The sequence below is a fragment of the Eutrigla gurnardus genome (genome assembly GCF_963514095.1).
Source record: "Eutrigla gurnardus genome assembly, chromosome: 23".
NCBI lineage: Eukaryota > Metazoa > Chordata > Actinopteri > Perciformes > Triglidae > Eutrigla > Eutrigla gurnardus.
Window position 1 is genome coordinate 16,334,643 of NC_139934.1, and position 13,195 is coordinate 16,347,837.

At 40.2% G+C, this 13,195-nt stretch overlaps 1 protein-coding gene across 3 annotated transcripts in view; it reads right to left on the bottom strand.

The window, feature by feature from the left end:
* LOC311009187 (up-regulator of cell proliferation-like) overlaps positions 1-13,195 on the bottom strand; it is a 91,468-nt gene that overhangs the window by 77,199 nt on the left and 1,074 nt on the right. For 2 of the 3 annotated variants that reach the window (XM_084003205.1, XM_084003206.1), the window contains 2 exons: positions 11,700-11,762; positions 11,460-11,574 (listed from right to left, as the gene is read on the bottom strand). In XM_084003205.1, coding sequence (XP_083859331.1) covers positions 11,460-11,574; positions 11,700-11,705 — 121 coding nt within the window. In that variant the 5' untranslated portion in view covers positions 11,706-11,762. Of the gene's footprint in view, positions 1-8,541; positions 10,134-11,459; positions 11,575-11,699; positions 11,763-13,195 lie in introns of those variants that run through there. The other variant, XM_084003208.1, reaches the window with a different exon arrangement.

Here is a 13,195-nt window from a genome sequence, read left to right on the forward strand (position 1 = left end):
TCAGGCGGCATCGCGCCGCGACATCCAATCAGCGACGAGTTCAAGCCGACAGACAGATGAGCTGTTTTTAGCTGTTTTTAGTCATTTGCTTCGTCGTCTCTTGAGGAAGCTTTATTTCTTTGGGTTTTTGGGGGGATATGGTTTGTTAATTCCTGGTGGATTCAAATGTCTAAATATTGACACAGACCAATAAGCTTCATTAAGCTTGCAAATAAATCAGCCAGGCGGGTTGTCTCGTCTGATCTGAGATCGTAGTCGAATGTGGCCCCGACTCTCCCTGGGGAGAGGTGCGAGGGACGTGGCTCCCGGAGGAGGCTCACGGACTCTGGCATCGGGTACCCCGAGGCGGAGGAGGAGGGCCCGTCGACGTGACCCGCGCTGCCCTCGTTTCCCCCGCTAGAGCAGCACCGGTTCAAAAATGAGCGTCATGCGCGAATGACGCGAATGAAGCGAATGACGCGAATGAAGCGAATAGTCCAAAATGATCAAGCGGCGCGATACACGCGTCTCACGCGATTGTATTCGCGTCTATCGCGTCCGGTGTGAACGCCGCAGCGTACCGCCACCTCATGACGCATCTAGGTACGCATATTGTAGTTCTTTTATCATGTTGTGGATACCTATAATAAGCTATGCAGTTAATGAATCTTGTCTTCATTTTAGATCGACAAGATTCAGTTTAAAAGATTTTCGAGCGCTTGCGTGAGGCTGCGTCGCACTGTCTCTCCACACTTGCCGTCAGTCGAATGCATTTCAGGGCATACCGTAAATCCTCTAATATAGCCTCAGCCAAAATCTTTGCGACGCGAACCTGACAATCTATTATCATAATCTATTTATGTAGAGGGAGCAGAAATGGAAAATAAAACCGATCACCCTCTCTGGATGGAGAGGACTAGACAGAGGAATTCAAGAGTGAGTATCTAAGTTGTGATATCTTTATTCCAAGACACACACACACACACACACACACACACACACACTCTCTCTCTCTCTCTCTCTCTCTCTCTCTGGGACTAGGGCAAGCAAGTTGAGAGACAGAGCAAACAAGCAAGCAGAAAGCAAGTAGCTACAATAAAACAACATATAGTTGCCATCTCACTGTACATTGTATCCATTTAGACAAACAATATTTTCCTGTACAAAAATATGAACAAAATAAATTTGAAGATACGGATTGACGTTTTTTTTACAGAGAAATGTGTGTGTGAAAATTATCAATTATTAATTATCATTAAAAAAACGATCACCCTCTCTGGATGGAGAGGACTAGACAGAGGAATTCAAGAGTGAGTATCTAAGTTGTGATATCTTTATTCCAAGACACTCTCTCTTTCTCTCTCTCTCTCTCTCTCTCTCGGTACGGATTGAAGTTTTTATTTATTTATTATTTTTTTACAGAGAAATGTGTGTGTGAAAATTATCAACTAGTATATGGTTTATCTAAGCAACTAGTAGAGAGTTTATCTAGGTAAACCAGGCAAAAACACATGGTATCCACGAGAGCCACAAGCGCGTGTGTTGTGCAGTTGCTGCTGATTTAGAGTACTGGCACCTTTTTTATTCCAATTCAAGCACTGTTTATACAGATAAGAGAAAGTCTTCCCTTGTATCTATGACAGTCAGTCAAGCAAGGTCACTTACGTTACACGATTCTGGCCCCTGATTGGACAAGCTGCACTGCATCAGGGTGTGTTAGCGGTCACTCACCACCTGAGGGTGCAGCAAAACACACTATGGCAGAGACAGAATTACATATTTTGGAAAGAAGACAGAAACCTGGAGGTGATTATGCACCGTGGATTATGGATCCATGAGAGGTATGATATAAATATGAATTACTGCTCTAGATTGAATTACCCAACAGTATATTAATAGAAATATCAAAGGTGGAAGTCATTGAACAAAAGGGCCCAAGCATGTTTAGTAACAAGTCAGAGTTGGAGTTAAACTTGAGGACATGGTAATTTCAATACATTGAAATATGTGGAAGGAAAACAAATACACAATATATGTATTTATTTTATTGCCACATTTAAGTGGAATAAGAGGGACCATGAAGAAATACATCCTGAATGTTGTCATGTTATCCCTGACAATGTCTCATACACTTGTATTTTTTTACTGCTGTATTTGGAATATTATCTGATAAACAAAACTAAACTGCCAGCAAAGATGTGCTACTGCTCTCAGCCACTAGAGGGAGGAGTGAGGGTATTATAAGCACTGTTGCAATTGGAAATATTCAACCCCGTTACCTCAACAGACATTATAGTGATGTGAATCAAGGTTAATGGTAATATATGACCCAATAAAACTCATTAAACAAAACATATTTGTTAATACATATTTGAGTTATTTTGAGATCATTAAATTTTGTTTGCTTTGAGGACAAACTTGCGTGACCAACATCAGGTGTGAACGTCCCTTAACACTTATCTGTAAAGGTGACCTTTGTTAACGGCTTCACACCAGAATCCACATGGATCCAGATCTAGTAAGGTTGCTGCTCTGCTGCTTCTGTTGTCGGATCCACCTCTCGCTCCTCCACAGTCCAAATATGGTCACTTCCTTCACTTTTTGCAAAAAATTTCAAGATGGCGACGTCCAAAACCTAAAAAGGTGACGGCCAATATGCTGAACTCTCTAAACGTAGAAGTAAACGTAGTCCACAAACCAATGTGTGACGTCATGACGAGGTCCAATTCTTTTATACAATCTATGGTTTAATTCACAATTCAATTACCTAATTAAATACTTAATTTGATGGCATTAAAAACTTAATTTGATCACATTAAATACGTAACTTGATCCAATTAAATAATTCATTTTATGACATTTGTTGTTGTTACCCCAACACTATTTATTTCCTACATTTTGTTTTACAAAGTTAGAAAAGCATTAGTTAAGTCAAACCTGCTGTATGATCCCAGTCACCTCCACACAGTGAGGCATATAGTTTATTCATTCAACACTTGTTGATCCCTTAAACCCTCGCTATCGGTATCAGGACTGAAACAGTCTGATCAGTACTTCATTGTGATATGCTTTTTATGCTTCAATGGTTCTTGCGTTCATGTTGCTTCAATGCTCAGGCAGCTGCCTCCGCGACCCGGCCCCGGATAAGCTGAAGACAATGGATGGATGCTTCAATGTGATGAAAGTCTAGTCAAGAACAGACATGTCCATCTGGCTATTCTAATCATGAATTGATTTTCTGTTGCTGTTATTTATTCAGAAAAATTACTATAGAATACAATATGTATTGATAGTGCAATTGAGGATTTTCCATAGATCCCAACTGTCTAATACATTACTTTTTTCTCTACAGGTGGCACTCCATTTGCAAAAATGTTGGTTAATGAGTTTCTACCATTTCATCAAATGAAAAGTTTAAAATAATAATAATAAAAAACTTCAAACGTGAGTTGTCTGACTAAACTCATTTTGTTTAATAGCTGAACATTCTGGTTTTATGAAAAATACCTCAAACAAATTAGATTAATTTTCCAGATCAAGTAGACGACACACTTATGGAATCACTCATGAGGAGGAAATGATGAAATTATTTTTTTATTTGTATTTCTGAAACAAATACCAGCACAAGTCTGACAATTAGTCTGCAGTAAAAAGGGAGTGTTTGCAGACCTTAACGCTGTTGGACTTGACTAACTGAAGCGAAACATGACTCCATGAGAGCAATTGAAACAAAGGAAATCATTTTCAAACTCAAGATTCAAGAAGGAAATCCAACAAGTGTGGTAAATGATGTTGGTTGTTCCCAGTCAGCTGTGTGTAAATGTGGTGCAAGTAGAAAGTAAATGGGAAGGTTATGAAAGGAAAACATCAAAACATCAGGATAGAAAGGGCAAAAAAAAAAGGCCTTGAACATAAAAGACCCAACAAAACAAATAGGTACAAATGAATCAGTTCACACAAGTAAATAATGTATCCATGTTAACACCACGTATTGAATGATTATATTTGAATACTATTAAAATGTAAATATGCGGAATTAGGTACTTCACAGAAACAAAAACAGAGTTTAAAGTCTGGCTGTGAAAAAAAGATCACATATCATAGATAACTCATAAAAACAAGCTTTCTGTCATGAATACAGGTTGACAAAACACGGATATGTCATGTGGCCATGAATGATTTTTTGTTTGATTCACATAAACAAACATCCTAAATTTGGAGTTAAAGATGAATACATGAAATTATGATGTAAATATTTAACACCAGATACTTAATTGAAATTAAAAGCAAAGACATAAAACATTTTTAGTTTAGAAAATGTTATGTTGTAATAAAAAAAATACAATCTACATGTGGATATTTAGACTAAATGATTTGAAAAAAACATGTTTTTGCATTAGATATTTATATTCATTCAGATACACAAAAGCAAATTCTAACTCTACTAAGTAAATAATCGCATATCATACTTGATTACATAATAAAAAAAATTGTTGTCCAATTGTGACGATACCACATAAAGACTGGATGATTTCTTAAAGAAGGAAAATTGTAGTTCACTTGTTGCCATTAACACACAATATAGAGTGAGTCACTCAACAATGTAAATATTTGGCAATTTAATGAGTCACAGAACCAAAAAAAATAGATTTAAAGAGATAACACAAACTTAAAAATGTAAATGTTTTGAAGCAGGTAATTATTTGATATAAAAACAAGACATTATAAACTTTGCAATTAGAAATGTAGATATTACACTTAATTTTATAAGAAAGAAAACTATATTTAGACTAAATGATCATTCATTTTTACGTCAGTTATTGAACAGAAACAAAAACAAAATAGATCCTGTCATAGTTCACCATGGCTGCTACTCTTTGTTTCCCTCCTTTCGTTCTTCCATGCTGTCTGTCTGTGGGCGTGGCTACTCCCTCTCATGATCACCAGGATATACACCTCGGTTCCTGTACTCAGTCTTTGCTGAATTCTTCTATCTACTTGTGCTTCAGTGCTCTCTGGCTCTATTTGTCCTGGTTTTTGAAGATTTTTGGTTTTTGTTGTTTTAGCCTCTGTGCTCCATTATCTGCAGATCCTGTCCATCTGTTGCCGATCTACTCACCAGCCAGCCCACTCATCTGTCTTCAACACTCAAGCCACGGACTCAGTCTTTCTCGTGCCACAACCATCATCCGACCCCCTGAACCCTCAGTGACCCCAGAACCCTCTCACAGTAAACCACTTCCTGCTTTTGCACCGAAGTCCAAGTGTTGTCTGTTTCTGCTTTCAGGTCCACCTTCTTGTTAAAATCATAACAATAAAGAACAAGTATAGAAATAGAAATCTAGAATATCTTTCTCGTGTTCATGTTGCAAGCTGTACTAACAATATCTTCAAACGTTATATGGTATAAGACAAGTAGGATGTAAACATCCATATGAGGGTAATGAATGTCCACATATCATGTAGTTTCTTACTTGATGTTAAATGACACTTTGATGCTTGCTTCTGCTTGCTTACGTGTGATATATTTCCATGTTGTAGGAATATCAGCAGGCTTTGCAGTGTATGCTTCAGCAAACTGCTTGTTGAATGTTGCCAGTATGTATTTCCAGTAGTCTGATGCCTGAAGACTTTTATCTGGAGCAATTCTCCAGTCTGGGAAAATGTCTTGGTAACGCTTGTAGGGGTGCCATTCACCTTTTGTAGCAAGGCAACGAAAACTGTTGTCACTGATCACAGAGGAAGAGCATACGTCAGTGACAAGTTTTTCTGTCCAATCCCACCTGAATCTACCCAGACCTTCAGGCCGATGTAGTGAAGTATGGTGCTGAGTGTGGGCTGTTCCTCCTGCCTCACAAGGTGCTTGGCAGAATGGACACTGTTTACCACATCCGATCAGTTTGATGAAAAGCACATTCTGGGGATTCACATGAAGTTTTTTAAGTTTCATTTGGATGTTTGTTTCTTTAAACTCCTCTCTCAGAGCTTGTGCCATTTCCTCAACACACTTAGTGAGCCAGTGAGCAAACTGTTCCTGGTCAGCATTGTTCAGGATCATGAAAGCACCAAGAGCATCTTGGGAAATGACCAGTTTATCACCAAGTTCCTGACAGACATTTTGAACGAAGGACTTCAAATTGCCACTCTTTCCTGTTTTAGCTTTGTTGATAGCATCATTTATGCTCCTGATACATGACTGAACATGTTGATCCTCAAACTGAAACACTGTAGACCCATTTGAGAAGCGTTTCACTATTTGGTCAAGTATCCATTTCTTTACATACTCCTCATATGAGCATATGAAGCTCTGGAAATGTCCAAAGTCATTCTTTGAGAGCAAATCCAGTAAAAGTGAATACTGGAAGAACATCCGTGTACTGAACTGCGGGCTCGTCAGCATTTCACCGATGATATCAGGACCCAAGGAACGGTTGACAAAGCGTTCGACTGCAGGCTTCAAGCAGCTCTCCGTGAATTCCTGTGCCTTCTTGTGGCACTGGTCTCGCTCATGGAACACATCTTTAAAATCAGTGCGAAACTTTTCCTTGTTCTGATTGAGACATCTGTGGGGATCATTTGCATGTATGAATTCTTCATGCATTTCCTGAAACTGTCTGGCTGCAACTCCACAGATGTGCTGTTTTAGAGAAACTTCAAACTCAATGTCCGTCTTAACATCCTGATTGTTTTGCAGCCTCTCATCAATCATGTGTAAAATCTCCTGGATGTAAGTTTCATGGTAATTGTTTTTTCTTTTCGTTTTTTCATTTACACACTGTGTGCAAATCGCTATGATGTTGTCTGCAATTTGTTGTACAGCCTTTGTGTGGCTTGGAATGTTCAACATCCCACTCACTTTGCTTGTGAATCGCTTGAAGAATCCTTCAGCTGTGTATTTAAAAGGCTTCAGTCCACAATCTTGTAGCTTGGTTTGACTTAACAATTTACATGCATGACTTCCCTTGTGCTTGACATTTGCTCTCAGGGAGTGAGACACCCTGGTGTATATGTCCTCGACTTTAATTTCTGAAAAGGACAGTTCCTTCTCGGTTTTAGCCCACATCTTGTCAAATTCTTTGTCCAGCTCCTTTTCTCTCATTTGCACCTTTTTCTTCTGACATTGTTCAATCAACGCACAGACTCTCTCCTCTAATTCTTTTGTGTGGTTCTCCTTGATTCTATCAAGTTCTGTCATTCCCTGTCTGATTTCAGCTGCAGCTGTGAGCTGATTAATTACAGAGCTCTCCATTTCTCGTCGAAGACTCTTTGCACTGTTTGAGAATTCCTCTCTGTATCCTTCAACCAGATAGACATGACCCTCAGTTTGCTTGAAGTAACGTGCCAGATTGTCAAGAAGCTGTTTCTCCCATTTAAACAGCACTGTGGAGGCTTCCCTTTTCAAATATGCAAGAAGTTTCCTCACGTCAGAGATGTGAGATTTTACAGCAACTGTACCAAAATTGGAAATTTTAGTTTCAGCCGTAGTAACCCACGTGTACATGTATTTTTTGAATGTCCACTCCCATTTGTTAAATTCTGTGCACAGCCTCATGTATGCATCAGCCACCAGGCTGTTTCTGAAGCTGAAGATGAAGTTTTCATGCTTTACTGCATTCCAGAGGCTTTTCATCCACTCTGTAAACTCCAAGATATCATTAGCAGATGATGCACAACTTCCAAGGATTTGAATGACGTTCTTCTTGAGCTCATATACAGCTTCGCTGTACCCTGCATTGACTGGTGCCATTGGTGGGTTCCCATTCCAGAGTCCAGGGATGTACCAGTTGCCAGTGTCTGGACTGTACTCCATCACATCAGTGAAGCTCTTGTTCTCCTCTTTCTTTTCCATTTTGGCTGCTGCCTGCGTCATCTCGTTTAACTGTTGCAAGAGCAGTTTCCTGTCTCGCAAGTTCTTGTCATGGGCTGAAACATCTGACACATTCTGGTGAACAAACTGACACTTGGGCTTTTTGCCCACCTCTTTCATCCGGAGGAAAGCATGCACAACTATTTGTAGGATGTCTTTCATTTCTGTTGAATTCTCCATTGCAATATTGATGATGGTGATATCACTAAGCCCCACAACGAGTGTTGCCAGCTCATTATCGTGCTCATGGCTGTTGTCTAGTTGTGCAAGCTCTGGTGACTTTAAGCCCTCGGTGTCAATTATAACCACAAAGTCACTGTTGAGTACTTTCTTGACATCTTCATTGACTCTGATCAGCAACATAAAGGCACCTCGAGTGCATCGACCACTGCTGACTGCAAACTGCACTCCAAACATAGTGTTGAGGAGAGTGGACTTTCCTGTGCTTTGAACTCCAAGAACTGTGACTACTAGTATCTTGCTCTTAGGAGACACCAAGTCATTGAGCTGAAAGAGAACATCACTCACCCATCTGAGAGGTATGTTGGATGCATCTCCATCTACAAGCTCAAGAGGATATCCATCACGTAACAATTGTGCACATAGTTTGGGCAGATGCTGTAATTGTTGACGCGATAGGTCGGTTTTTGGAAGGGAGAGTGAAGCTTCATAGATCTGACCCATTTCACGGAAGAAGTGTTCAGTACCTAGAGAGCTGTTGGAAAGTTGTCTGTCAATGTCTTTGATCTCCTCTTTGTTTTCAGAATCTTTGCATTTTTCTTTGTACAACTCTCTGAGGCCAGACAGTTTGTCTCGAGACAAGTTATCAAGGTTCATTCGCATCCACTTCAGGAAATAGCACCTCTCTGTCCCTGGGCTTGAGATTGCATTGATGAAACATATCATTGCATTTGACACATCGTAAGAGTTCTGTTTTTCCCGAAGTTTGTTTTCTCTAACTGAAGATCACTTTTGTACTTTTCTATGTCCTCAGACCCAACGTTTCGAAGCCGGAATTCTTCCTTCTCTAAGCGAGTCAGTTCCTTCCATATTTGGCCTTGCAAGGGTAACTGAGTTTCTTTGTATTCGAGGATGTCTTTGATTTCAGCAGTGATGGCATCTGCATTTTTCTTGGCAGTCTGGCACTCCAAAGAGTCTTCATCAACCCTGATTCCCAGTTCATGGGCAATGTCGGCCATCTGCTCAACTCCCATCTTTATCTGTGAGTTCTCAACTACACTGCTGACTGTTTTCCGCACATTTTTGACAAAGTCTGCATCATTCATTTGTTTAGTCTTCAAAAGGATGTTGCTTTTAGTCAAGCCCAACTTGGTTGCTACCTTTTTTAAAGCATCAATACTAGAGCGATTGCATTGAGGGTTACCCACCAAGAATATCTGTGCCTTGTGGTGTTGGTTGGTAAGCAGCTGGCACTCAGAGTCCAAGGTGTCAAAGAAAACAAAAACTGCTTCAGATGTCTGACACAAAAAAGAAAATTGTGTTTCAAACGAAGCAATGTCCCCACGAAGGTTAGCTACAGCTACTGGTTCACTGAAGACATCCATGTTTTTGTTCCCACAAGGAAGGTACCATGTGACTTCAACCAATCCATTAGAGATTCTCCGTGGACTGTCACCACTCTCCATATTACGATGAACAAATGTATCATGGTACTGCTGAGAATTGCTCAGAAGCTTATTGAGGATCGCAGACTTGGACAAAGAGCACTCACCCAATCTTACAAAAGATATCATTGGAAGTTTAGCGAGAACAATTCTGTCTTCAATAAACCCCTTGGATTCTGAAAGTGACTGAGGTCTGTACTTTTTGACAATGTCTCTCATGGCCCAAAGCATGAGCATGCACTGCTTTGTGTCACAATCAGGAAGCAACAGAGGCACAGAAAACTGACACATGGACATTTTGAGTGCCATTTCCTGACGTACAAAGCCATCAGAACACAGAAAGAGGGCAGTGATTATGTCAAGGGGGTTTAGGATGTCACTTACATGAAGACTATCAAACAAATAATCAAAATCTAACTCTTCCTTTCCTGATGCAACATCATCATCGTTTGACCTACATACTGATGGACAATTCACGTTCCTCGCTGTCACATTGACCATCGTCAGTTTCTTCAGAAAATACCGCGGAAGATCTGAATTACACCGAGGAGGTTCATCAGTCATGGTCTTTCCATCAATCTGAAGCATTGTGCTCAGGGATAGCTTCTCTGGATAGAGCTTCTCCAACCCGAGATCCTCCAATAACATCTCCAGTTGGGTCTCTGTGGATGTGAAGATGTCTATTATTTCAAAAAAATCATGAATTGTCTATTATTTCAAGCAAATAACCACATTTCCAACACTGAGTAAAGTGACAGATTGAATGTTTGATGAATTGTCTATGGGGCACAATGTACAATTTTTGTTTTTTAGTTCGTCTTAGGCTTCACATACACATCAACATATACTTAAGGATGGAAGGATCTCTGAGGCAGCCAGTGCGCAAAGTGCGGCCGTCGTGCTGAAGAGCAAACCGAGGCCCGCATGAGATGGGACACCCATAAAATAACAATTTGGCCCGTATAAATAAAACCAACAATAAGCATCAAAAGCCGTCGCCCTAAGGACCTTGACAAGGCGTTGACACACGTTGGGATGGATTAATTAGACAAAAAATGTAATAAATGCCTGCATTCATGGGAAGTTAGCTAGCGGTTGTTTGTTAGCATCGTAATAAAGTAGCATATCTGCAACATTTTTCCCGGAATATCACCCCCCCTCTCGGCTCCGTTATATTTTTCACACTCAGGCTGACACACCTGCAGCATATCCAACATCGTTGCAGCCAATTACCAGCCTGCTGTATAAGCCAGCAAGGGCAGTTGTTCACGAGGAACAGACCCAGCAGCACTCCTGTCCCACAGCATGATTTGAATACCTTTTTTCCTTTCAGTAGTTCTGAACCTAGTTGTTATTGTATTTTGGCCTGGAGATGGCCGGCAGTCCTCCTTTTCGGTTTAGTTTTTAGTTTGATTTTGTCAGGCGGAGGGGGGCCAGCTTCGACGTCCCTATAGGGGGTGGCCTGGTTCCCCCTCCTTTTTGATGAGTTGGCTGGCATCTCCAGGTCCCTTTCGGGTTGCTGACTTCTTTATTTGGGTAAAGTATTTATGTTGCATATTGGTTATGGTTTCGTTAAAGAATGTTTATTTCCCTTTGGCTAATAAAACCCGTTAACAAGTTCCATTTCCTGGTGTTCTTCTTTATGTTGAGGTCTCCAATTTCGAGTCACTGGTCGATGTACCTAATTGTTTGGAGGCCGTAACAGATCAACTTTATCCAGATTCACAATAAAATCTGAAATCATCCAATCCCTAATGGTTATATTAATGGTTTAACTTCAAGCTACTAAATAATATGATAATATCACGTAAATAAACCAGCACCTCTTTAAAAGAGTCTGGCTGAGATTGTATTAGGCAGCATGGCATGCTGGAGAAGAAACCGCTGTCAATCACGTTAACCCTACATCATCCAAGTGGACAGTAACGTACTGCGTGTGCTAACAGATGTGTTGAGTGAGAGAGAAGAATGGATGGTATCAAGCTGACCTTTACCACTTGTATCGGCGTGTTGACAGTCACGCTTGGTGTTGGACCATGGTGTTGGAGTGTACTCCATTTCTGCACAGTAAAGATCACCGAATGAGTCTTCATCACTGGTTCCCTTGATAAAACAAAATGTTCAGGTGTGATGAAACAACTCATAATCCCATACACTTTAGTTGGTTGGATAATATTTCCATTATATGTTTTTAATTGTTGGAGACATAAAAAAAACAAGCTGTTTACCTCCATTGTAGGGCCAGTCTCAGTCCCGCCACATTTGGTCGAGATTATTCAAACAGCTTCTCACTGAAAGTAAAAAGAGACAAATCTATTAGTCTTTATACAGAGTACTATAATATCCCATGATTTTTTTAAATACCCTGCAACCTTTCAAGAGATGGACCATCACGTTGGCCACTCATCATTTGAATACGTTACTTTATGTGTGACCCGCCTTAGGAATTACCAAAAAAAACTTTTAAACTCACCATTGTCCATCTAAAATAAAGACAGATTCAGCAACTATGTGAGTCATTTCTTTGCTGATTTTTTTTCAGAAACAGGAAAAAAGATTCTAAATGTGACCACAACAGGTGGATCCGATGAGCAGCTAGGGTTGCAAAGGGGCGGCAAATTCCCAGTAATTTTCCGGAAAGTTTCCGGTAAATTTCCACGGGAACTTAAGCTTGGGAATTTTGGAAATATTCCATATTTGGAAACTCTCCATGGGAATAATGGGAATTAATGGGAATTTAGGGGAACTAACTGGGAATATATTATATCCAAGCATAAATATGAACAGAAGTCATAAGAAAACATCCATACAAAATGTTTTCAACAGATATTTCAACAGATTTATTTGAAAGTAGAACAGAACATGTTTTAATTAGTTGTTTCATGGGTGAAGTCAAAGACAGGAATGTTTCAATACTCCCAACCCCACTCATTCAAAAATGGAATGGAATGTTCCCATTCATGTCTATGTAAGAAGCCGTGCAATGCCGTCGCAGAGCGGCGAATTTCGAGAGACGGAAGGCCGCTGCCCGCAAGCTCTCGAAAATCTTTTAAACTGACCGGTGTCGATCTAAATTAAAGACAGATTCAGCAACTGCATAGCTTATTTCTCACCTAAAATGTTTTCAGAAACACATTTCAGTGAACTATTTTCATAAAATAAGAGGGAGGGGAGAACGATACGAGCTCGGAGGAGCACAGAGGGGAGGGGTGTGTGTGTGTGTGGGGGGGGGGATACTTTTTTCAAATCGTAGACTAGAGCTTTAATAAATATATTTCCCCATAATAGCATCAAAACTTACTTCACTTTGTTTAGTCCAGAAGCTCAAATGTGTGCCTTCAATAGTCTTTGTGCTTCAGGCTCAAAAGTGTGGTCCAGTCTTCTAGTGATCTTCTGTACATGTGATGGAGGCATGCACAGTGCCAGTAGGGGGCGTGGTCTCAATAACCATGCACTAAGCAGTGTGCTCTGTGCATGTGGTTGAGGAATGGCATGGCTATTCAAGTGTATTTGAATGGCATCTGTTTGTTTCAGTCAAGATTATGTTACAAAATAACTTTCCTCAGCTTTATTTAAGTCCCCTTTGAAGAGCCAACCATCAATTTTAAAAATTCCCAGTTTATTCCCGTTTATTCCCATAAATTCCCATGGAAAGTTTCCACTTTTGAAAATTCCCAGAATTTTGCAACCCTATGAGCAGCACACTTACTGGATCTCTCTGCTG